General features: G+C 44.9%; 1 protein-coding gene and 1 pseudogene across 1 annotated transcript in view; one reads left to right on the top strand and one right to left on the bottom strand.

Moving 5' to 3' along the window:
• LOC149523652 (uncharacterized) overlaps window positions 1-11,951 on the top strand; it is a 38,752-nt pseudogene extending 26,801 nt beyond the window's left edge.
• The window catches only part of EFNB1 (ephrin B1), a 130,929-nt gene extending 108,862 nt beyond the window's left edge, over window positions 1-22,067 (bottom strand). The window contains exon 1 of the mRNA XM_089781630.1: window positions 21,536-22,067. Within this exon, the coding sequence (XP_089637756.1) occupies window positions 21,536-21,663 (128 nt within the window). The 5' untranslated portion in view covers window positions 21,664-22,067. The remainder of the gene's footprint in view (window positions 1-21,535) is intronic.
• Between the last annotated feature and the right edge of the window lie 5,112 nt (window positions 22,068-27,179).

Below are 27,179 nucleotides of genomic sequence, written 5' to 3' on the forward strand. Positions count from 1 at the left end.
CCGAGGGCTCTGTAGTATTAAGCTTATACTACAGTAATGTTTCTTAAATTGTGTTCCGCGGCGAACAACAAAGTTCAAAATGGCTGCCCTTAAAGGCCATTTTAAAGTTTTTTGCTCTATAACTTTTCCCTGCCCCCCCCCCCTTTTTTGCGCTCAACAAAAAATCCTTGGTTTTCCTCATAAAAAAAATTGTTTGCTGTTCCTCGATCTTAAAAAGTTTAAGAAACACTGTACTACAGAGTCCATGGCGCAGCCGACTCCTTAGGAGCAGAGCCAGAAGCCAGTGTGTGCCAAGAGTTGGCTCCCAGCTGCTGGCCCCATTCCCAGGGGGCTGGCTGCGCTGCACACTCTGCAGTATAAGATTTATACTGCAGAGCCTGCAGTGCGGGACGGCAACCAGCTCCCTAGGAGCCACTGAGAGCCATGAGCTGGCTTTTAAGGCAGCTCCACGTGCGTACCAGCTCCCACCTGCAGCCCCACTCCCAGGAAGCCAGATGCCATCCTGCTGCTGCCCCAATAGAGCCAGCAGCACAGGGTGGAAGCCAGCTCTTTGGGAGGGGAGCAGGAGCCTGTGTGTAACCATTACAGTACTCGATAAGCTGATGTTTATCGGTTAATTTTTTAAGCTGTTATACTATTATATCCCTAATCCTGACCCTGCTTTTTGAGTCTGTCACATAGAAACCCACCCTGGAGTATTATGAAGGGAGATGATTGAAGCAACTTCATGGAAGGAAGAGAAACAGGAACACAGGACAGCAGCTCATAAGCTCTGCAACTAACAGCCTATCAGATGAAGGGAAGTCTGGACTATCCTTTTATCTGCGGCGGAGCCCTCTTTTAATATGCATTGCACATGAAGAAGAGCAAGGTAAGCCCAGCACAAGTACAGTTCACACAGACCTAGTGCTTCTCAAAGGATAGTTTATTACTCTTCACAGGACATTTCCAAAGAGTAAAATCTAGCTGGACCCCTTTTCAATTTCAATCCATCACTACAAGGCTGTATACAGAGAGACGCTCTCACTAGCATGCACATTTTCTGGGTCCTTTCTGCCAAGCTCTAGCCAGGCACATTTGTCAATGGACAGTTGAAGGAGGGGACCTAGCTTCCATAAAATTGTACATTCAGAGCAAAGCTCAGATAGGAAGTGCATGCAGTAACATCTCAGTGCATGCCAGGCAGATTTTCTTCAGCAGGCAGGATGGGTCTAGCTGATCTGAAGGAAGACAGGAGCACAATACCATTTTCAGTATAGGGAAAGGGAGGCACACAAAACAGCAACTTGTCCAGAGTCACAGGGAATCCATGTTCCATCTGAAAATGGAATTCAGGAGCTCTCAGCTTCCAGCCCTACATGAATCGTGGGATGATTGTCAAAAAATAGCAGCTGAGTTGTGGACAGGCCATGGAAAAATCATGGAAAAGTAACAATGGACCTTGTTATTTGCAGCAATTGGGACAACGACTGAGAGTGGCTACCTGGGGCTGAGAGTGGGAACTCCTGCCGTCAAAATTGTGGAGGAAGCTTAATATTGCAGGATCTGCAATTTCCACACTATTGCAAATTATGTAGGGCCTTAACCATGCTGCCTCATAGTGTGTTAGGAATGTGCCCCATAAAGGAGGACTATTCTCTCAGTGGGTGCACCTACTTATTATAAGAGAGCTTTTTTTCCAAAGGGGCCATGCTTTTCTTAACCTTAGAGACAGACAGCGAGCAGAGTTTTCATCCAGGAAGAGGGGAGAAAGGCAGCCCCATGCCCTGGTCCTTCAGGAGGCTGCTATACCCTAGCTGCGCTGTAGGCTAGCCTTCCTCTTTTTCTTACCTTTAATCCAAAGCACTGAAGCAGACTCTTTTTTGGGGAAATGTAATACAACACCTGGAAAGTTTTGCCCATCTACTCTCTGCCATCAAATTTTATGCTCATCAACAGAGGAACATAACCTGCTCTCTAATTCCAATACAGGCAGTCCACGGGTTACGTACAAGAATAGGGACTGTAGGTTTGTTCTTAAGTTGAATTTGTAGGTAAGTCGGAACTGGTACATATTGTACCCCAGGTGTCCCCGATTCAGCCGCTGCTGAAACTGACCAGCGGCTGACTACAGGAAGCCCGAGGCAGAGCAGCTTTGCCCCGGGCTTCCTGGAATTAGCTGCTGATCAGTTTCAGCAGCAGCTGACTTAAGGACACCTGGGGTAGAGCAGCTGGGGTGCTGCCAGGCTGGTCCCCGCAGCGCTGAGGTGCGGCGCTGTGGGGACCAACCCGGCAGTGCCCCAGCTGCTCTGTCCTAGGCATCCAGATTCAACCACTGTTGAAACTGACCAGCAGCGGCTGAATCGGACACGCCTGGGGTAGAGCAGCTGGAGTGCTGCTGGGTTGGTTTGGTAGCGCCAACCCTTGGTGTGGTGGGACCAACCCAGCAGCACCCCAGCTGCTCTTGGGGATGCCTAGGGCAGAGCAGCTGCAGTGCTGCTGGGTTGGTCCTATAGCTCCGCACTTCGGTGCTGCGGGGACCAACCCAGCAGCACCCCAGCTGCTCTACCCCAGGTGTCCCTAAGTCAGCCGCTGCTGAAACTGATAAGCGGCTGATTCCAGGAAGCCCGGGGCAAAGAAGCTCTGCCTCGGGCTTCCTGTAGTCAGCCGCTGGTCAGTTTCAGCAGCGGCTGACTTGGGGACGCCTGGGGCAGAGCAGCTGGGGTGCTGCTGGGTTGGTCCAGAAGCACTGCACCTCGGCGCTGTGGGACCAACCCGGCAGCCCCCCAGCTGCTCTACCCCAGGCATCCTGATTCAGCCGCTGCTGAAACTGACCAGCGGCGAGAAAAGCCTTGTCTTCCTGGGGGGCGGGGGGGGGGGGGTGCACTAGCTGCGCCCCCCCCCCCAGCAGACCAGGGAGACGCGGGTGGCGGGACCACCGAGACGCGCCACGGTCCCACTGCCCGCGTCCTCCGCGGCTTTGCTCCGCGTCTCCCTAGTCTGCTGGGGGCCCCCAAGCAGACCAGGGAGACGCGGAGCAGCTTTTCTCGCTGCGGAGGACGCAGGCGGCGAGACCACCACGGCGCGTCTCGGCGGTCTGCTGGGGGGGGGGGGGGGGGCGCAGCTAATGCAGGGTTCCCTCACCCTGTTCGTAAGTAGGGATCCGACATAAGTCGGATCCACGTAACCCGGGGACTGTCTGTATGTTTCTTTTTGGGAGTAACATACACTTACACTCATATTTTCCCTCTGCTTACATTTCTACAGCCTTGGGAGTGAGCTGCCAAAAACCTGCATAAGATGAATTATGTATTTCCCATGGAGTGAGGTAGAAGGGCTCACATTTCAGTCCTATTACTCCTCTGTCCACACTGGGGAGTGAAACCCCAGGACACCAAACCCAAGGCAAACCTGTGGCCCAAGAGGAATGGTCCTGCTTTAAGGTTAATTCTCCATGGAAGGACATGAATACAACCACTGTGGGGAAATGAGTTATGCTAAACACCTAATGGAACACGTTGCAGACCAACAACAGGGTATGAACGGGTCTAGAAAGCGCTGAATCCTCACAATAAAAGGCATGATGCATCTCAGATTGGTCACATACCCCAGATTGTATCTAGGGGAATGATCACAATTAGGTCCCCAACCTCACAAACAAGGTAGATTCAGGTGGAATGTGGATATTTGAACAGGAAGCTGTTTTTATCAGGAGGGGAAATTAGATTGGAGAAGAGATCTAGATGCCTACATGTGAGCCAGATGGCCAAATGAAATGTCCATTCTAAGGAAAGTGATGGAGACCGGGGCACTGCTCCCCCGTTTCACGGCCTCTGAGGCACATTAGATACTGCTGGATGCTGAGAAAAGGAGTAACTTACCAGCTCCTTAGAATTGCTGTTCAGTCCGCAAGCTGTCCAGACTAACCAATGCATTCACTTAAGGGTACAACTAACTAAAGCCTCAACAAGACACAATTATGTTGCTGCAGGATGTCATCCAAAAAGACCTCTGTGCACCTGCAGAGGTCCAAAGTTACTCAGTTCCCCCCCCCCCCCCCCCCCCCCCACACACACACACACTGATGCTTTGCAGAGGAAATGCCAACTCTAAGAAAGCCTTTGTCTTCTCTTTGCCTGTAGAATGGATTCTGTCCCAGGCAACTCTTGCCCAAGGAACTGCCTCTCACTTCATTGGATTTGCTTCTGCTAAAGCATCCCTCCCCTTTTGGCCCACTGCAGGGCAGGACCTGCCCCAATTGCCCAACCACCATTCACCCCCCAACCAATTGCAATACGCACTCGCATCCTTTACACTCAGTCATTCAGTCCTTTCTGGGCTCATCACAGCTTAGGCCAGGCTAATAAGCTCTGAAAACCTCTGCCTTTCTCTGAGCAAACTGTCCCACTGAGATTCCAAAAGGCTCCAAAGTAAAGGAATTTTCCAAAAGGGGCTTGGTTCTTCAGGAGAAGCTTGGAACAGTGGAACTTGCCTGCTGGAAGTCCAGCACAGCAGGAGTTTAGGTTGTAGGAAGGCACAATGCATATAGCAGGCTGAGTGATCCAACAGGGCCTATTAAGAAAAAATTTGCAATACAATTATGGCGTTTCTGTGGACTCTTTCATAAGCCTCTACAGCTAGAGTCTTCATATGCACATATAAAATAGATATGATCTATAGTGCCAACATGTAGAAAGGATATAGGCTATGCATACACTACGAGCTAGGGGTGTGATTGCCCTGCTATGTAGATATACCCATGCCAGCTCTCACTGAGGTAGTGTGAATATAAATAGCAGTGTAGCAGCAGTAATTTGGGTAGCAGAGGCCTGACTGAGCTAGCACAGAGTACATAACTACTTCTTGAAACCAGAGCTATGTACTCTGCATGACTCAGCTACACCTCCACTGCAACTACCCTTGCCGCCACCACCACTACACTGCTATTTATTCATGCTAGTTCATGAGACCTAAGAAGGTTACACATACACCAGCAGGGGGAAATCACAATTCTAGCTTACAATATGGACACAGACACAACATGACTCAGAGTGGGTGTGTCTAGACTACAGGGGTTTCTTTGAAAAAAGTTGCCTTTTTTTGAAAAAACTTCACCCACGTCTAGACTGCCGCCATGTTCTTTTGAAAGTAAATTGAAAGAACGTGGCAGTTTTGTCGACAGTGGTAAACCTCATTTTACAAGGAAGAATGCCTTTTTCGACAGCTGTCTATCGAAAAAAGGCATGTGGGGATGTGCCAGGGGAGGGAGGGGAGAGGCTGAAAAAACAGGCCTCCAGGGAGAAGCCCTGGTGGACACTCCATCTGCAGGAAAAACCTCTATTGTTCCTGTCTGTAGCCATGTGTTAAAGGCACAGGTACCCTGGGCAGCCATTGAGGCAGTAAGGCAGCCAGAGCATGCCACTGACTACACGACTCTCCCTGCATTTCTGCAAAGGAAGCATGGCACAAGCCCAAGACCCCCACGGTCCTTCCAAGTACCCATCCCAAGACTCATCCAGAGGCACAAAGAGGCGAGCTCCAGCCTGCTCAGGGCCTGAGGTCCTAACACTATTGGAACTTTGGGGAGAGGAGGAATCCCAGCAGGCTCTGCATTCCTGATGCAGGAATGCAGACACCTATGGCCGCATGGCCAAGGGGATGGCAAAGAGAGGCCATCACCCCCAAACCTGGGACCAAGAAAGGCCATCACCCCCAAACCTGGGACCGAGTGCTATGCCAGGGCCCGTGAGCGCAGCTCCACTTCCGGGGAAGAGCCTCAGCATTGCGTGTACTTCCAGGTGCTGGACAGAATCCTGGGGGGGAACCCCTCTCTTCACAGGTTCTTGTCAAGTCCAGGTTGCAGACACCCATCCAGCACTCCCAGGAGATAGAGGAGGACAACCCAGAGGAGCAGCAGCTGCAGGATGAGGAGGACCCCAACAGGAGTGTTGTCAGCCTCACCCTGGAGCCAGTCCTCCAGACCCAGGAGGCCTTGCAGGCATCTTCTAACCCTGATGAGGAAACATCAGGTGAGTGCGGTGAGGTTGCCCCACACACAGAAGTGGGGAGGTGGGAGCACAGGGGATGAGGGCCAATCTTCACGTGTCATGCTCTTCCTGGACAGCTTGCACCTCTCTGTGCACATGCAAGCAAGTTCAGTCCCAGGGCACACATGGGCAGCTGCTCACGGCTCGGGGAGGACCACCACTCGTCTGACCCCAGGGAGGGCTGTCCTCCCCTCCACCTGGAACTGTGGGAAGCAGGCTGGTCACAAAGGCACACGCACAACACCACACAGATCACCGCAAGCGTCACACATAGCACTCTGCCATGTATGCACGTGCAACAACAATCGCTGCCGCAGACAGTGCTGCCAGGGGCAGGTGGTGGGTGGGATGGGGCCCTGGGAGACTCAAGCTGCTCCAGGCCCCTGTCTTACACCTGGGGACCCACTGTGGCTGGACATTTCCCTGGGCTGCATGGCCATGGTGGGGGTGTTGCAGGGGGGAGAGGGGGAGAGTTGCTCTAGCCACCTTGGGGCACCTGTGAGGCCAGGGCTGCTGGCCATGTGGGCTTGCAGTGAGAACACTGGCATCCCTTTTTCCAAGGACAGTTACTCACTGATCACAAGCAGGGACAGTGTGTGCACACGCATGACTGACCACTTTTCACCTTCCTATCCTCCACAGCCAGACCTGCTGGAGCAGACCAGCGTGCGACACCTGTCCCGCCACCCACCCGGGCCCCTGCAAGCTGCAGGCACTGGCCGATCTATACCAACCTCATGCACAGGCATGCTGAGGTCTCAAAAGGATGGAGGAGACCATGGCAGAGAGGATGCGGGAAGAGGCTCGATGGCACAACCACTTGCTGGACTAGCTCATCCAGCAGTGGTCATCAATCTGTGCCACTATCTGGAAGGCCATGGGCATCCCAGGTCCTGCCCCCATTGCCACTCCTCCCGCTGAACCTGCTCTGCCCCCCCTCCTTCCTCCCCCTCACCCACTGCCCCCCCACCTCCTGCCATCACAGACCCAGCTGCAGCCCCCCCACTCCCCTACTGTCCCAGGCCCCACTTGAGCCAGGGTATAAGGAGGTCCAGCCTCCAAAATCGCCTGTCCAGGAATAAGTTGGGTGGCAAGGCCAGTGTTGCTGCAGCCGGAGCGAGGGGCTCAAGGCTGGGTTCTGAATCAAGATCTGGCACAAGCATCATGATGGTCTCATGTAGATGCAGCAGAACTTGACAGCGTGGGGCCATCGCCTGCACAGAAGACATCAAATGGATGCTGCAAACACGTCTTCTTGTGGGCCAGAAAATGGAGACAGAGACTAATGTGGGAAGAGCTTCCTCTTCATATTGCCAGACTGAGGTGAGACACTGCAGACCCACTGGCTTATGCTGCACATTGGCAAAACAAGTACCAAACAATGTGTATCATGGACCATGGGGAATGGCAAAAGGGCATGTTGATCTGTCCCCACCCCCATTGCACGGAGACAAGACCAGTATGAGCTTTTGAATTCTTCAGCTGGTGCTAAGCAAGAATGTGCGCACAGACAGACAGACAGACAGACAGAGAGAGAGAGAGACAGACAGAGAGAGAGACAGACAGACAGAGAGACAGACAGAGAGAGAGAGAGAGACAGAGAGAGAGAGAGAGAGAGAGAGAGAGAGAGACAAGACACCAAATAAATCTGGCAGCATGTGTTGAGCAGCTGAACTCCTAGGTCTGAATGACGGAGGCTGCGGTCCCGGTCATTCAGAACCAGACCAACGAGCACTCAGCAAACAGATGAAATTTAAAGACCATGGCCAAGGCAAGTGGAAAAACGGCTGGTAATAAGATTTGCAGACACCTGGAGGGGTACGGCTTGTCTTACAGCCCAGGAATTCAAAACAAAGGTAAGCTCTAATAACCCTGGCACCCAAGAGAGCTGAGGAATCCAGCACCCCGGACACTAAGATACTGTATGAAATGCAGTCAAAGGCCACTAATCACCACAGACGTGAGCTCTGAAAAACCTGCAGAAGAACAAACATGCCAGTATGAACATTGTTGCCAGGAGGCTGGACCTTTGCTCCTGCAAAAGCCGTATGCTGCCTGCTGGAAGAGTATGGTTACAAAATGCCCCAAGTGGGCAAGGTGCTTTAGAGATCTCTGTAGTGGCAAGTCTCTTCTATGAGCAGCTTGCAATCTGCCATCAATGTAACACAGAAAGAATGAGGCAACACAAGGCTAAAAAAGCAGGAAGTCAGAAAAGAAGCCCTTTGTTATCAGTGGACACATTTTATCAGGACAGTATGGTCTGCAGACTGGACTAGATCTCACTGCATTAGAAAGCATCATTCCTAGTTCCTTGCATGGACAGCATCGAAGAGGACAGCTCCAATTCTGACCCAAGTCCACAAATAAAATCAGGCATCTGATGGGCAGACACAGACGCATACTCCTCACTTCAGTTGGCTTTAAGTCACGAGAGAGTGTGAAAAGTGGCATTTTACATTTACAAGAGGGATTCTTCCCCCAAAATGCTAACATCTCTCTAGCCCCTCCTGTTCCCCTGAACACCTCCAACAGAATATACATGTACACTGAGCCAATTCTTAGCTATGCCCCTTTCTGTTCAGGCCATTTTTAAATGTACATCATCTGAAAATCAGGGGGCACTTAACTGTTTGCACCCCTGGGTCTCTGCCCAGAGATGACTTTGGAGAAGCTGCCTTTGTTTTGATCCTTGACAGCTTCAGCTTGACTCTGCAGTGGACTGCTGGTCTCCAGGGAGAGTGTTCAGTTATGGGGCGGGGACCACGTTTTGGCACCAACATTTCTATCTATAGGTCTCCAGGGTCCTGCTGACTCCGCTTTTAGACGCTGAAGTTCTCGGCTATACATCTGAAGAAACTAGCAGTTGTGAACAGAGCGTGCGAGAGAAAGCAACACAAATCCCCAGGATAATGAGCCCAGAGGAGGGAGATGGTGGGCTCTGTCTGAGAAGGGAGCCTTGCTTTTATTGGAGAGGCCTAAAAGGGCTATAAATCCTCAGATTCAAAGGCAAACTCAGGCTCTTTCAAGTCTGAGGAAGGCCTGGGATGTGTCAGCCGGTGAGGACTAACCACACTGCGTCCCCTGCTGAAGTGGCCTCTTCAGTAAAGCTGTTCTGCAGCTTGGGATATTACACTCAGATCCTTTCCATATGCTGCCCTTGCGGCTGCAGACAGGGTACCTCCTTAATCCCTCCCCTGGCTTCCAAGGGAATTTCCCCCTGCACAATACAAACCATTTCACACTCTCCCCTAAAAGAGAGGCCCACTATCCTGAAAAATGCCAAAGACGCCTAACAATAGTCCAAGGGTCCCCCCTGCAAAGCTCCAGCCATCATATTGCTTTTTAAAGGGGAAGAGTCACCATTCCACAGCTCCCACATTCACAAACACTGCAGTTAAAATTGCTCGTTAACTCCAGGTGGGGCACGGACCTTATACTAACGCTCTGTGGGAAAACAGCAGGTCTCCCCTTTGTGTTCAATTGGGTTACTACAAGAAAACTAAACAAAGGAATTACATCCATCCCTTACAGCAACTGTATTTACAAGCAGACATCCTTCAGTGCAATTCTCTCAAGCCAAACTGAGCATTCTTGTTTGTCTCATTGCTACTGTAATGGGGAGCTGAATGTCTTCATCTAATAGTCTCACACACAATACCACACAGACAAACACACTTCAGAAACCATTCAAATACTGAAATCAGTAGCAAAGGGAATTATATGTAAAAGCGGCAGTGGACACTCACATTTAACCTGTCCAACTTAAACAGACTTCTCAGCTTTAATGGGGAATAAAATATGCAAATATTCAGTGATCAATGCTGATGGCATAAGTGTATATTTAAGCCCATAAGCAGCAAAGACACATTTTGCTTTTTCTCAAGTATGTAACCCAGGGTGGGAAATAAGTGGCCAAGACACAATTCACCAACAATAGCTCCTGGCGGGTTGCCAGACATCTTATAACCCTGCATGTCTGCAGATATGGCCACTCAGTCCTGCTGGCCATGACTCACTGTTCCCGGCCACTAGGAGCTGCAGGAAGCAGCATGGGCCAGTATGCTGCTTCCTGCAACTCCCATTGGCCAGGAACAGTCAACTGTGTCCAACTGGAGCTGCGAGCGGCCATACCAGCAGATGTGCAGGTAAATAAAGCATCTGGCAGCCCACCAGGGGATAACCATGATGAACCACATTCAGCCCATGGGCCGCTTACTGCCCACCCTGATCTAACCAGAGGCTGTTGAATAATACATAAATGAAGCAGTGCAGATAATATTCCCCAACGTTCAGATTAAGCTGTGAAAAAGGGAACTTGAGTCAGTCACACACACACACACGAACTTGAGTCAGTCACACACACACACACACACACACACACACACACGAGTAAAGCCTTTTACAGCATGAAAAATACATTCACCTGCTCCAGGTGGCAAAGGGATACATCAGACTCATTCCATTCCTTTTCCCATCCTCCTGTGAGTTAGGAGCTCAGCCAACAGGGAGTAAAACTTGGTCTGCTCTTACAGAATGTATTCCCCAAACTCACTACCGATGATATTCTCCAAATAGAGAGAGCACCAGCTTGTACAGAACCTTTCACACAAATATTGTCCCCGATTCCTAGTAGTGTTAAGCACGAAGGAGAGCAGAATCATACTCCAATCTGGGGTGAGAGTGAGAAAACAGATGTAGAAAAAAAAAATCTACCATGTCCAGACCTTGATGCCAGTTATACACATATGCTACACATTTAGGGTACCAACTGAAGTCGAGTCTCTTCCCACCATGCACCACCACACAAGAGCCACGGAACCATTACAAGCAACACAGAGACATAAGAATCTACCGAGTCTGATGTACACTGTACACAACCCCCCAAAATCTTGCCTCAGTACTCAAGTACGTAAGTACTCAACTACCTCAGCCCAAAGAGGAGAGCCTACACTCAGGCTCCTAAAATACAACTCTCCAAGTAAGCAGATCCTTGAATAAGCACAGAAAGGAGTCCCACCCTCCCCCCAATACTGGAGAATAGAAACCACTAAACCATATTCAGTGGTGTCAAGTATCAAAGGGTTAGCCGTGTTAGTCTGGATCTGCAAAAGTGACAAGGAGTCCTGTGGCACCTCATAGACTAACAGCTATATTGGAGCATAAGCTTTCATGGGCAAAGACTCACTTCGTCAGATGCAACATCTGACGAAGTGGGTCTTTGCCCACGAAAGCTTATGCTCCAATAAATCTGTTAGTTATAAGGTGCCACCGGACTCCTTGTCGCGTATTCAGTGGGAATCCCAGCTGCAGCTCATGTGACAGAATGACATTTTAAATCATCTTGTGTTACAAGTTTTCACAACTCAGTACAAATCTGAGTTTTTCATAATATGGAGAAGAAAATGCAACTAAAAAGTTTGTGGTTAGAACAGCTCAGCTCCTGAAGTTCTCTTGGGACGTTTGTTTACACTGACGATTTGCAAGACACCAGCTAGCCCATAAAGCTGCATCTCAGCTCTAGGATTTCAGGAAAAATAAAATAGGCTAATAAATAGAAAGGAAAAATAAAAAAGGGGTTGGAAAAACGGTTCTGGAAAAGGTACTCCCACACCCTTCCAAACCGCTACACCATACGCTAACATTTGAATACAGATTGTTGTGAGTACCAGTCACTTTGACATGACAGCATCACAAATCCAGTTCATGCTTTATCATGCCAATATCTTGCATGCTAATAAGTTGCTTGCTAAGTAGTCAAGCATGCCACACACTTACTATGCTGAAAGACGCCTCCTGGAATTGTAGTTGATTATAGTTTCTAGTTGTTTTTTTGTCCTTTTTCTTTTAAATCAGGAAAACAAGTATGGAAGCTTTGCCCACCTCTATCTTTTACTGCAGAAGGTGAACAAGTTATCAGTTCAGTAGCCAGGGACACAGTGTACACACAGTCAGATGCAAAGCTGCTATTCTGAAGGTACTGAAGACAAGAGGATTCTGCTACAATGGAAAGCACACAAAAAAAAAACCAAAAATTCCAATTTGTTACTATTTCATTTGAAAACTGGTTTATCTTATCAGTAGCTGACTATAAGCATTTGCCTTCATGTAACTCCCTATGTTAATAGTCTATGCAGTGATTTGTTCACCCACAGATTTGAGATTCCTTACCATGGCACAACATGGCTACTATCCAAAGCAAGCACTGCAGACAAAAGCTGGCAGAACTGCTGTAGGAGGAGAAGAGAGAAGACAGAACACCTGTGAAGGGCAGTCTGCAGCCAGGAAAGGTTATTCCAAGCGGAACAGACAAGCCAGGGTTAAAAATAGCTAGAATTTTTTTAAGTGCAGCTGCTCAGCTCCAGGGCCTGGTGGCCTTGCCATGCTGACACCTGAATAATTCTATACCCAGCTCCTGGGAGCGAATGCAGAGAGCTCTGAGAACAAGTCATTGCTATCCAAAGCAAAGCCCTACCTGCCACCACCGTCAGCACACTTGAGCCTTGCTTACAACAACATTTTTGCTGAATGCAGAATAGCCATGGTGACCATGACACTGCTCAGGCACTCAGAAAATTGGAGTCCTAGTCTGAACTCTGTCACAAATGTCTGGGGACCCTGGACATGTCATTTAATCTGTGTCTCAAATTCTCATCTCCAAAAAAGGATAGCTCTTCCTTTTTCTCATCTTTTGTCTTGTTTTAGACCAGGCTCTCTTCAGGATAGGGAAAGTTACTTCTTATGTGTTTGAACAGCAGCTACCACGATTGGGGCTCCTAGATACTGCCATTATGGGGGGGGGGGGAGAAAAAGAACACACACACAACCACACCACATCACTCCATCCTTGCCCAGATGTGACACTGTGATGACTACACACCCATGACTCTTCCTTGCAGTTTCCTCCAATGCAAGAAATCATTAATTAGAGTGGATTTAAGCTTTGTTTCTCCACACCCTGTTTCAGCTGCCAGACTCCAAACAATCCAAATACCATGTGCTACTGATCTGTACAAGATGTTTCTCATAGGACTCCAGCATTTTTCAAGAAGTCTTCTAAGCACCAAAGCTTCTCTAACACTTTGCAGAAGGGCTACAAATAATACAACAGCTCTGAAATCTTTCAAGATGACCAGGGGACAATACTACTTCTCCAAGACCCCAAAATCCTACAGACAAATAGCATTGTCTCCAATAGGTAATCAAAGGCTTTTAGAGAATTGTTTAAACTCCACTCAATATTAATTCTTCAAAGGGGAAAAAAAAAAACTTTGATTAGACATAATCTGAAATATCTGCCTTGGTCTTCACAAACAACAGTCTCTCGCAGATGACACCTCCTTATCGAAACAGGCCTACCCGTCCACATGCTGTTCCATGGACACACTGCCTGCATCTGTTGTCCTTTGCCTGTTTTGACAAGACTCACCTTCTGTTGTGGAATCACTGTGAAGTGCCATGTTTATCGAAAATGCTGTATTTAAAAAAATAAAGGATAGTGGATATACTGAAGTCACTAATTCCTTCAGATCAAATATGAAATGGGAGATGCTCATCTGAAATGCTGAAAAAATATAACTTTCCCAAAGAAAGTAAAGCTTTGATTCGGTCATAATTCCGGACAGTGTTTTAAGGTACTTTAGCAGCTGTTTAGCTACATGAAACTACAGCTCCTTTTACAGTCAGTCACCCCATCACAGCTCCTTTTTAAGGAAGTAATTAAATCTGTTTTATGGAATCCAGTGGTATTTATCCAGCTACTGCAATAGTTGCTGCTTCAAATTCAGCTACTTTTTTTAAAAAATTCTTAAGTCAACAGAAGAGTCAGTCCTTATATATAGACATTTAGTGAGCCCTGGATGCTTCTTCCCTCCAGGCAAAGGCACTGAGCAGGAAAACAGGACTTCAAAGAAAGCAGTTTCCCCTCTCTCTCCAAAGTTGAAAATTACATTTATTCATCTCCCCCAAAATAGCTTCAAGACATGCCAAACTTGCCATATCCTCTCTGGAATGGAAGATGGCAATGTGTAATGAAAATCCTCTCCATCCTGCATGCACACAAATGTATGTAGATTTGAAACAAAGTAGTTAATAGACTGTTGCATCCCTATAATCACAACAGAGAATGATCTGCTTGCACTTTAAATTGAAGCTAGCCAACCTGGAAAATGCACTTTCAACAAACCAGCACAAAACTGATCTAGCATTACGCTCACAATCATCCAAGGCCAAGCTTACATCTGAACTATTCAAACCAAAGCATGCAATGCTCTGAAGACCCTTTTCCACCCTTGTCTTTTTGCCACATTTGAAAACAGTTCTTTCATTCCAGCAGGAAACATGAACCAGGATTCAGGCTGCCCAGCCCCATTTAATCCAAACCAGTCATTGGAGATTAAGAAAAATCTTTCAAATGTACCAGTTAAAGGTGCATGCATGCTATAAGATCAGTTACGCTGCCATCTGGATGTCCCAAACTCAGATTAGCAAGGAACCACAGCAGATAATACCCAGCTACTGCTAGCAGAATTCAAATGGAAGGTTATACAATCAAAATACATTTTAATTAAAAATAAGCAGCATGTATTCAATATTGCTGAACTCCTTATAATGTGAAGCGCCTCATACACCCCCAGTACAGTAATTAAATTACATCTGCTCCAACAAGTGTTAGCCCACTGATGCAGTGCTCCGGGCCAACTACTTCCATCAAAAACAGCTTTCCCACAAGCACTCTGTCCCTCATAAAAGACATTAGAAAAAGCAGAGACACACTAGTCTTCAAACCCGATGCTTACAAAATTAAACAGGACACTGATGTCATTAAAGACAGAGAATAAAAATACCACAAAGGATAAGACTTTTTTGTTCTTGGCAGACTTTTTTTTTTTTTAATTTGTTTTTTTTAAGACAGTAATTTTCTTGCTACAGAAAGCTAATAAGTGAGCTAATCTAGGAGTAAAATTTCCTTCTGGGGGAGAAAAATATAGTAGGTTATAATCAATTCTTAAAAACTACATGGCTGATGTGTCCCATTTTCTTCTCCTCCTTATTAAAATGCTTTCTGGATAGCAAAATTCCAACCTGAAATGAATTTTCCAAACCATATTTTATTAGGAATGTTTCCTTTCATCATTCAGCATAGAAGCCCACCAGGGTCAATCTTCTCCAAGACTTAGTCAGTATTTCTGCACAACTCCAAGTTGTTTAACAATACACTCCCAACAAATCATCAAACACACTATCTATTAAATAGTACTGCCCGAGTAAACCACTGAAAACACACTTCAATTTTCATCCCCCTGTAAACTCAAAAAGCAGGTTTCAAAGAGCCCCCTCAGAGATGATGGGATAAAATTAGAACCACATTGGTTCTTTGAGCCCCCGAATAACAATTCTGCTGACTTTCAACGCAAAGCTCATTTAAAGGAGCATTAATCCAGTTAAAATATGTTAGAAATGTTGAGTACACATTAAAAGCCCAAGGCCACCAAAGACATTATCATATTTTTCAGATACACATCCTTTTTCTGTATTTTTTCATCATAAAAAATACAGCAATATGTGCTAGTGAAAAGGCCAAAAATGAAACCAACGAGAAACAAAAGGAATATTTTTCTGTATTTCTCAAAATGAACAAAGTAAAACATTTGACACAGTGGCAATTAAACTCAGTGTCTAAATGAAAGATATGAAAGGCTAAGGCATCTTGTAACATAAGAAAGTTGATCTTTTATATCCAATATTTAACCTGATACTGTCCGGTTTTTACTCCGTATTTTAAAGTGACTTTATTTCTTCCATTTAAGAAAATTCCACACAATATATTTAAAGGCTTTCAATCTTTTAAAAAGTAGTATTAATTTTCAGCACTTTTACGTGTAATTGGATAAACAGCTGATAAGGAAATACTGTCTCTCTGAGTTTCAAAGAAGCACAAGAGAAAACTTTTTTTATGTTTTAAAAATCCCAGTGAATGGTCTTTAAATGCATTTACACAGAGGAAATAATTCTAATGCAACAAAAGCAAGCAGTTCATTGTATTAGATTTGCTGTAGGTCAAGCATGATAGGAGCTACGTAGGCTTCATCCCCACTTTTTAAATTTGCTTATTAAATTGCATTTGCTAGCGAGAATAATACATGGTGAAATGGGGATTAATTCAGAAGAATCTGCAAAATTCTAAAGCAAAAGCACCACCACATAAAATAAATTTTGTTTTGTTTGGTAACCAGTCGTCCCCAATGGGACCTGAACCACAGAAGAAAGCAACATAGAAAGGGGTTCCTCAGATTCAGTTCTGACAACTCTTTAAAAGCTGGAATCCAAAAACTAGGAATGTGATTTTCACACATGTATTAGAACACAAGGGCAAGTTGGATATGCTACAAGAGTCCAAGCCCTAGACAGAATTAGATAAACTTCACTGGAACCCACAAGCTCTTTTTTATACAAAGAATGTATGGTGATACTAGAAACATGGATAAAAGATCTGCTCTAATAAGCTTACAAAACAGAGAAGAAATGCTGTGAGACCAAGTATCCCAAAAAGCTCAAGGTATCCATATATAGAGGACAGAAAACCCAAACTCTGAACATTTTCTGTGTGCGCAAACTCTATCATCATGCAGACATTCCATATTCATTTCAGCCTTTCATCACCACTGAATAACCAGCCAATCTTTAATTCCTATCTAGTTGGCACTACTTCAGCAGGTTAATTTGTTGAGAGGAAGAGAGAAAGAATTATTTTCAAAATTATTTGATATTCACCCTGGTAAACCCTAGTACAAGCCTGGCAATGATGCTGTGCCTTCATCCTCACCCAAGTCCTGCACTCTGGCTATCCAACAGGGAAATTCTGCTGACACAAGAGGCCTGCTGGCAGAAAAGTAAAGAGAAACAGAAACATGAATACATCAAAGGAGAGGTTCTAGAAAGCAAGTGTTCCTACAAACTTTGGCTTCTGAAATCCATACTATAAGAAGATGGAAGTAGAACCACCAATTCCATGATACTCTAAAACAAATGCCACAAGCATCAAGGAGTGACCATCACCCTCCAATGGTAACTATTTTAATTAATCAAACCCTTTGCATGGGAAGAAAAAACAAGGCTATTAACTAGAAAGGATGTCTCCAAATCTACCCACACCTTGATCTTCATAAATAAGGAAAACGTTTTTTCAATTTGCCCTCTTTCAGCATCACATTCTAAGGCACATTCTAAGGCAACAACAAGACTGTCAGGACAACCAGTTTTTTCCTGTGACAGCTTGAGCACTCTGAAAACGTATTGGCATATGCTTGCTTTGGGGAGCATTAATGGTATATCGCACTCGAAATACACAGAGTAATTAGAACTCCTTGCAGGCATTAACAATTTAACACTATAAATCAGGTCTGTCTATTCAAAGTGTACATTACCCAAATATGGACATGTACCAGAAACGAAGCTCAAAGGTATCAGCTAACTCAGAAAGAGAAAGCCAAGCCATCAGATAATGAAGAAAGGTGTCTTCTCTTTGTTTCCTAATTTTTAGCACCACTTTCTTCTCCCCCCCTCTCCTTTTTTTTTTTTTTTTTTTTTTTTAAAAAAAGCTGAGGTGGTCTCTGGAACCAATTTATTTTTTTCATCCCCTTCAAAGCCTGTGTGAGAGATTTACAAATGCAGATGGTCACTTTTTGGGCAAAGGAGCTCCTCCTGAGCTACAGGCCCATGAAGATATCTTCAAAAGGGGGGAATAAATCTAACTGGTGCAATCATTTACTGGGATTTTATTATTCAGAAAAAGTCTCTTTCCTAATCTTTCAAACTCCTCCAGATCAGAATGGGAGAGTTTACCGTCCCCATTTTGATGAAGACAGAACAAGATTAACAATTACATACCAGTTTGTGTCCAACTATACAGGGTGACTTAATTGTTTCAGATTACTTCTTTTTCCCCGTTTCTCTCTCTCCTCCCAGAAAAGCCATAAACTCATCTGACTGCTAAGAGATTTGGAGAGAAAGTTATCAAGATAAAGTCCTTTTTGTTGGGGGCTTTTTTTCTGTTTTTAAATTGAGACGAGATGGGGATAAGATAAAACACTCTGATTTACAAGATAAAGTTCAGCAAGACTGCTACCAAAAACATCCTGATGTAATCGTTCCTAAAACGCCTACAGATTATTAGTATCCAATTTGGGTGCTTAGACATCTTTTAAAAGTTTTTAGTTACTTTCTAATCTAATATGATGAGATAGTAACTTTCATCATTAATATTTTTTAAATTAAGAGCACAGCTGTTCTGAGATTCTACCAAATTTAGTCTAAGTGAAGCTGTAAACGTGACGTTACAAAGAGGACTTGAGGGAAAAAGGAGTGAATGCAGGAATCCCATCAGATATATAAAGCAGGGCTTGAAGGAAGTACTTAAATCTTTCCCTGTCACTCTACCCTGAAGATAAGGCTTGTTTAAATTCTGGTTGTTTCAAAAGCTTTTGCTGGTAACAGAATCAGTACTATTAGATTTCAGAAACTGAATATGTAGAAGCAAAGGTTTACTTCTCTGTACATAATGTTTTAATGCAAAAAAGATTTCTCTCTCTCAGAAATCTTCAAAAAATATATCTACTTTTTTAACAAGCCATACCAGCCTTTCCATATTGAAGTATACCCATGCTGAACTGATAAGATAAAACTATTAACAAATCCTGAATTTACAGGCAACTCATGACTAAGAGCCTCCGGGTGCCTTAAATATAAATGAAAAACAATTTACAAAGAAGCAACATGTTTCTTTAGATTCGGAACAACAAATGATTGCCAACAAAGACTTTTACAGAACCAAATAGGAAAGTGTCTACCAATATACACCAGGTAAAACAAACAGGCAACAACACATTTTCCAGGAGCAAAGGAAGACCAGCTCTTGAGTCAAAAAACAGTATTTCCAAGCCATTTTAGAATCGAGGACAATTTGAGGATCTGCTCCAAAGCAGCAAGCAGATGAGAGTATCTGGTATTTTATTAACCTATATATAAGGAGTATTTTTTTTTACAAGATGTAATGTGCTTACCAGTATCCTGGATCACCTAAATATGTGCTACTGTATGCCAGCCAAACACATTATTAAATAAAGGCTGGCACCAACATTTACAATCTTCTCTTGTGGAGCCAATTTATATCCCTCAATTCTGGCTCCTGGAGTCAATGGGAATGTGAATTGCAAGCAGAGATGTCTCCCTGGTTCCAGCTTGCAGCCTTCAGGTAAGTGACAGAAACCAGGGGCTAGTTTTTAATATCTGCCCATTGGTCAAAATATATTTTAAAAAATCCTTTACAGACTAGCACAGTAGGTGAGGAAGGAAAAAAAGAAGAGTGGGACTACAGTCATTCAGAGCATAACATAACAGAGAGGCAATCTGTGCCGTTCTAAAGCCAAGGGTAAGAACACACAGATTAGTTTTAGGTGATCTAATAAAGATATCAACAGAAATCCTGTTTGCAATAAAACTGAAGTCTTGTTAAGACTGCAAATAATTTGATGCATTCCTAGATCTCATCTGTATCTGCAAAAGCAGCCAGAAAGTTAACACATAAAAAAAAGAAAGAAAAAGAAAGTTCTCACCCAATTTTTGGTACAAAGAGAAGATCGTTTTGGCATAAAACTGACAGAGATGTGATGAGGTTTTGATATATTAACCTCCAGTTCTTTTGCCTGTAGCCCAAGTTTGCACAAATCATGTGAACTGAAAGCCATCTGCTGGCAATTGCAGACCAATATCTACAATTTAAGTAGTAAGATCCTTAGTAACCTATTTTTAACAAGAAAAAAACCACCAATATCCAAATATAGCTATTACATTTTACAAGTAACTGGCACAAGAGAGGCTCTAAAACTTCAAATCCAAATTCAACTTGAAATCCCTTGTGAGAGTAATTAAAAACTGATTTTCTCTGTTCTATTCAGAACTATTCAATACACTTATAGGTTCAAAGATCTAGAGAAAACTCTGCATGACAACTAAAAAGAAATTTAACCCACCACCACTTTTGCATTTTTCTGTGCGAAAATAGGAGAGAAAAAAAACTACACACACAAGACTGCACAATGAAAGAACAATTTGGGTAATATTTTGAGACTAGCCAGGGAATCACTGTAACAACAAAAAAAAGGCACTCCCACATTGCAAAAAACTGAACAGCAGCAATTAAGTGAGATAGATAGAAAATATAGAATATTTTACACCAATTAACTGAGCACACCCAAAATCTGGAATATTTTCCTATAAAAATAGTGCCTAGACCTTGGGAACAAATACAGATTGGCATAAGAGAAACAGATGGGCCTCTAATATTGTACTTCTTGAACCACTCAAAGCGGGGTGGGGTAGAGAAAGCATATTCCTCTCTCACCAGCAGTATGAATTGGGAAATCGAATTAAACAAGAAAATTCTTTTACTGATACATTTTATATGTTCATTTCATAGTGCCACAGTTGTTAAATAAGGGACCTCTGGTATTGTGCTAAGGTAAGAGCACATCAGCAGTCTTTCCCCCCTCTTCTTTGGGGGCATAGTCAAGGGACATCTCCCCCAGGTTTTAAAACAATAAATGCATTATTAGGAGAGTGAGAGTAAATATATTTAGTTTTATCAAGAGGGATGGCTTAACAAAAGGGCTTAGGGACAATTAAAGTAAAAATATACACGTTTAATTTCATCTAAGAGAGGTAAAAGCTTCATCAAGGGCTCTTGCCTCACCCTATAAATCATGTATGTCCATCTGAGTATGTGTGTGTTACCTATGGAGTCCCCAGTGGGATGCCTTGCCAGTTTCCTAAATGGGTTTCTGTGAAAGAGATGAAATCCTAGTTTATCCAGACGTAGGAAAGCCAATAAAATATTCATTTTAGTCTATTTAAAAAACTAGTGCATGTCATCTTCCCCCTCTCTAAAAACTGTGTCTAGGCAAAGCTGTGTATTTGGGGAAAGAAGAAATCAGACACAATGGGGCCGGCCCATTAGGCAGGATCAGCCATGGAGAGACGCGGCTAGGAAGGCAAAGTCCGCGGGACCAAGGCTGAACTCGGAACCACGTTACAACCCAGAGGGCCTGATTTAAGCACCGAGGCGGCTTTCAACTTCTATAATTTCTCTCCTCCGGAGAGTAGCGGATGCAGCAGAGACTCCAGAGGCATTCGCCAGGCAGGCACGTCAAAGGGCCGGGGAAGGAGGCGACTCGCAGGAACATGACAGCTCGGTCAGGCACCCCGAGCATCCGAGCCCAGCTCTATCCGCGCCCACAGCCCGGAGAGGGCACCAGGGCAGGAGCGGGCACCACAGACTCTGGTCGAGCTCAGTCGGTTCGGAATAGCCCTTAACTCTCGGGAGCTGCCAAGGGATTTCATCGCTCTGGCCCCCGGCTCAGAGGCGCCCAGACCCCCGCCCCGAGAGCGGCCCCCGCGAAAGGGAAAGGGGAGACGCCCGCGGCGGAGAGGGGAGGACTCGAAGGTGCAGCACGTACTTGGGGTTGGCCGAGCTCCAGGACACCGGCTCCAGGTTCTTGGCTAGCGGCGCTGCGAGGCGGCACATGGCGAGCAGGACGCCCAGGAGCCACTTGCAGAGACTGGGACGCCCCTCCGGCCGAGCCATCTTCCCCCTCGCCCGGGGGCGCCGGGGCCGGGGAGCCGCTAATCCTCCCGGTGCTGTAAATCCCGCCGGCCGCTGCCCTGGTCTCTAGCCCGTTTCACGCTCCCATCCCCTGGGGCTGGAGTCCCCCCGGCAGCAGAGCTCACTCCGCCCGCATCCAGGGCTCCCCCGGCCGGCTCTGCTGCACGAGCTGCTCCCGCAGAGAAAGCCGCTCCTCTGCCGCACGCGCTAGTCCCCCCTCGCCTCGCCCTGGATTAGCTCCTTCGGGTCCCCTCGCCTGGAGTCCCGCTCCGCTCTCCGGCTCCACACTGTAACTCCGCGGGCTCAGCCCGTCCCGTCCCGGCGGCTCAGCGCGTCCCCTCCAGCTGCCCAACTTGCACAGCGCGACAGCCCGCCCCACCACGCTCTCTACTCCCCAGCGCAGGCATCCGCGAGGGCAGCTTCACCTCACCAACCAATAGCGTCGCGGGGTAGTGGGGCCTTCGCCGCTCACCCCGCCTCTCAGGAGGAGAGGGGCGGAGCCGTCCGGCCTCTTAAAGGGAGGTGGCGCGCGCGTGGGGCTGGCTTGCTTTGGGGCGCTTAGAATATCTGGCTGGGCAGAGCTGGCGCGCGCGAAAGCCGTGCATGCGTCCGGCGCCGGAGCGCAGCGCTGGGCCTGGTGCATGTTAGGGAAGGGGGTAGGCAGTGGCGTGCGGCTCTAGTGGAGAAGTTGGGGTCGTTGTGAGCAGTGCACTGGTTTACAGACATGGGGTCAAGCTGTGTCCTGCAGCTGTTGGGCGCGGGGAGGAGGCTCTGTCGCCTTGGCATCCCTGCGGCAGGACTTTGCTAGGGCCCTGTTCGTTTGCTGAAATTCTCTCCGTTGTGGAGACTAGTTGAGTCCAGAACCCTGGCAAGATTTGGGGGGGGGGGGGGGTAGGCGGCGGCGGCTGCGCCTTACGAGAGATTCGCAGCTCCTCAAGCTCTTCTTGCAAAGTCAAGTGTGCGGGGACAACATTGGCGTCCCGGGTACGAGGCTTGCTGCACCCTGCTAACGTAGAAGCCCTGGCTCGAAATGCTCATAATCCATCAGTTTTTAGCAGGTGGAAGAGAGGGCTCTCTTCACTTTGGAGAACTGAAAGCGACTCTGCCTGTATGGCTGAAGATGGGCACAGTGGGGGGAGGGGACAAGCGCTGTTCGTAGAAGCAGTGTCCCCCTCTCCTTATCTGATTTACAAGCCGCTATATCTCTGAGCCCCTCGATAAGGATCTGCAAAGCACTTCAGAAGTGTTGCGACGAATACTGCTCTTCGTAGAGCCGGACGGAACAAAGAGCGGGGGGTTCGCTCCGCTATAGCCCCTTCTTTGCTCAGCCGCCAGCTCTCACGCTTCTAGAACACCAGCCGCTTCTTTCACTGGGCAGGCAGAATGGAGCTAATCTTTCAGTTCTCTCCCCGACCCTTGTCACACCCTGGGGAAAAGTCCGTTCCATTTCTTCATCATTTCCCACTCCTGTAAATACAGCATTTTATTCAGTTTCAAAGGTTACTGTCCCTGCTTAATCACGTACAGTGGACTCCTTCCCATCAAACACAATCATCCTGTTCAACACAAAAGAAATAAAAGTCCAAAAAGTTTTACAACCCTGCAAATTGTTCAGCTCTATTTCCCTACTCTGCACTTCTTTTTTTACTTTACATGGCATTAACGTGTCCTAAATAACCTGGTTTTAAAACGGAAACAAATGTCATACGGTCTCTTCGTGTTATTTCATTCGGATTATGATTATAAAATCCCGATTAAAAATAATCCCTTATAATGCTAACTGGGGTGGATTACCTGCTATATATCTAATGATCTCTGGGTCTGGATCAGCCCCGGTCACTCTTGTTTCTGCCATTACAGTTTATTGCTGTTTTTACTAAGGGTTTGTGAGTTCTAAGCATTAAAATTGTTTAGTTTTCCATTTGATTGGATTTTCTCTGACTTTGGGGTGGTATTTGAATGATTTCAAGGACATTATGATACTCAGAGCTCTAGGATTTGCGTTTGGATTTTATAAATTTGTTTTTTCTTCCGTTACAAAAAGGGGATTATTTTTGTAATATGTTGTTTTCATCAGTTACTCTTGTACAACTTTGATCTTTATCTGTGTTTCAATACCAATAATACTGCCCTAGGGTTCCTGTATTACGTTTTTCCTCCGCTAAATTACTGAGGCATGGCAGCTACAGTATCCAAATATGGACCAATATCTCCCCCTGCTGTCTGGCTACTGACTGCGCTATTTAGTTCATATCTATTGCCTGTTCTTAGGGAAATGGCTCTCCTAAAAATTTTTAATATGGTGTCCCTATAAACTGTAAGAGATTAACAGTCTCCTCTGAAAGACAGTTGTCTCATTCTGCTTTCTGTCCATACCCTGAGACTCCTTAGAGAGAATCTGCAAGGACTGCTACAGGCTCAGCTTTTCCTCCTGTTGTTGCTGCTGCAGTCCTGTGTTTGAAGAGATGAGCAGCTGTCAGCTCTAAATCAAACTCTTGGGCTTCAGACAGTCCTCCAGGCATTTTCTCCATTAGATATTCTTCTAATCTAGAGAACTCCATTTTTTCCACTTAAGACAATATGAGGGTCACTTGAGAGGGTGCTTTATTTCCCTCATTTTTTCCTTCATCCTGAAAATGCTTCAAGCAAAGTTCTCAAGTTATCTTACACTGTTTCACATCAGCCTAAGACTTGGATAATGTGAGAAAGATGATACTTGGGGCCTGTTTTTGGAGGCGCAACAGCAGACTGGTAGAGCCACTTCTTTTTGGTGCTTAACTCAATGATAAAAACAGATAACATTCAAGCCAAAACTCTAGCTTCTTGTAAGTATGGCATTTAACAAAATTGGAAGTAACCTGGTTTGAGATCTTTTGGTATTTGCATACTGGGAGATAAAACACTAATAAGCTGAAGCTTTCCAGAGATTTCCCTGAAGACACAGGGATATTAGCAGTGTCTTGCATTACCCACTCTGAGGCTAGCTAAATTAGTTTTGGTAGGCACTTAAGGAGAATCCTAAACACAAGTTAAAATGGTAGATTTGGGTTAAACTGCGTGAGCCCACTTACCATTTTTTATTTGACGTCTTAATTCAGAAAAAAAGAAAAATGCTGAGGAAAAGGAAGAATTATTTTCTCTTTCGGCAGGATGATTTATAACTTACAACAATGAGTTATATTGCAACAAAAGTAATTATTCTAAGTAAGTTGGCTGGGGAATAGACAGTTGCATTATAGCATCAGTGACTTCCTCTTGTGTCTTCCATCATTTCTTCCCTTCAGAAAATTAAGCATAACATTACTCAAGCTCATCTGAAGAAGTGGTTTTTGTGCACAAAAGCTCTCCAAGGTGCCACACAAGGTGTCATTGTTTTTATTCAGAACAGAGACACATTTATTTACAAGAGATTTTAACAGGCACATCACAGAAAATCGTAATACCCCATAGTCCTTTGTACCAGGAAGTAATTTACCTTTGACAAGTACAAGCCACCTGTCTTTTGCATTCTTTTCATTCATATATCCCATTTCTAAGCAATGGGGGAAATAAACTCACAATTTGTACTTTTCCTAGCCTATGTGAAATGCCTTTGGAAACTGGAAGACTTTTACCAAGTATTCCTGACCAATAATCTCTGCATATGACAACACAATTGGTTGCCATGGAGATGACCAGAGCCACAGAATGATACCTTAGGTAGGAAATAAGCAGCAGGTGAATTCCTAAGAAAATATCCCATATGATGAAGAGTTAACAATAGAACAAGAAAATAGATCCAAATGGAACTAGGATAATTTCTAAAGAAAGTAATTTAACATTAAATGAAGGGTGCACTGAAAAAGCCAATATCTAGAAATGAAAAAGTCAGGATTCCAGCAATAATGGTAGGAACACCTGTAGTGTTGCACATCCTTTCTCTCTTGTGGGTGCCTCTTAATAGTTATTATGCACAGTAGAAGCTACATAGAAAGAAAAACAGAACTAGTGCACAGTACATCTCTGCAATTTAGCCAAGTTAGCACTATCATTGGTATATTAACTTGGGCATTTTCTAACTTTGATTTTAAAACACAGATTTAAGCCTTAATGTTGTAGTAATAATTTTTGTATATAACATTTAGGTTTTGTTTTTTAAAGGGAAAAAGAAGAAAAAGTAGGCCAGCTAGTGTTTCCTAACAGTTTTTGAACTCTTCATTTTTCTGTGCACTTTGGATATCCATCTCAAACCATGCAGTTATAGAACTTCCCAGCATCGGCCAGCCTTAGCATATCAAAATGCTCAAGAAAAATTATGGGTGCAATTTTCAGAGGTGTTGAATTTTGACTGATCCCACTAATACTAGCTGGAGTTGTACATACTCAGCCCTTCTGAAAATGAGTGCCTAAGATACAATAGGTCATTATTAACAAGGAAGGCCAGCTGGCACATCATTATTGTTATTAAAAACCATAAATACATGACCTACACAAAATATAGCTGTGTATTCATGTACTATATAAATATGCAGATTAACAGCAATTTTTTACTCTTTCTCCTGCTACTGGAGTTTTCAGACAGTCAGAGATTTGACTTTACATTTCTCAAACTAAGCAGAAGCACCGGAGCTCAAGGAGGACTATTTCTATGTCAACCTGAACTGTGAAAGATCAAAATTATCTGCATAGAGGGGGGAAAAGGTCAGAAGAACAAGAAAGTGTATTTTCTCTCTGGCTTACAAAATGAATGACTTCTGCTAAATGTTTGCCTTGGGGAAAAATAAAATCTCATTTTTGGGCTGAGAATAATCATGGAAATATTTAAACCAAAGCAAGGTTAATTCCCCAAAATGTTCTGAGGAAGTGAAAATAGGAAATATAATGGGAAGGATTTTATAACCTTAATTGTAGCAGCGATTTCTGGTAAACAGTACAATTGAACCATATCCAAGGGATGTTAGCTATTCTTTAGTAGAAATAAAAAAAGTTAGCTATTTTAAATTTGTCTGGAGGGCAGAAGGAAGGACTTATAAAAAGTTGCAAGGAAGCAAATTAATTGGGCAGGTGTAACTAATGCAATGATACCCACCCTTCCTCAGAAAAAATAGATTTAAAATCCAAGACTTTGTAAGACCTTCTCAGGATTTAAAAAAATATATATAAAAAACTTTTTAAAAAGACAATCTTTCTAAAAATGCACCTAAAAAGTAAAAATAAAGTTTTCAACTAGCAATTTAGGAGAAAGATTGGATGGCTAACAGTTCGCAACTACCTTGAATCATACTTAGCCATCCAATCTTTCTCCAAAATTGCTAGCTGAAAACTTTATTTTTCTTTTTTGGTGCGCTTTTAGAAAGATCGTATTTTAAAAAAGGTTTTTTTGTCTTTTTGGTCTTAAATGTAGTGTGTTTCCACTATTAAAAACTGCAAGGTTCTTGCCCGCCCAGCGCTCAGGGGCATTGGGAAAGAGCCACCCATCCTGGCTCAGGGGCAGCTCTGCTTCCACCCCAGTGCTCTGG

The sequence above is a fragment of the Pelodiscus sinensis genome, chromosome 13 (assembly GCF_052426305.1).
Source record: "Pelodiscus sinensis isolate ZL-2025 chromosome 13, ASM5242630v1, whole genome shotgun sequence".
Lineage (NCBI taxonomy): Eukaryota > Metazoa > Chordata > Testudines > Trionychidae > Pelodiscus > Pelodiscus sinensis.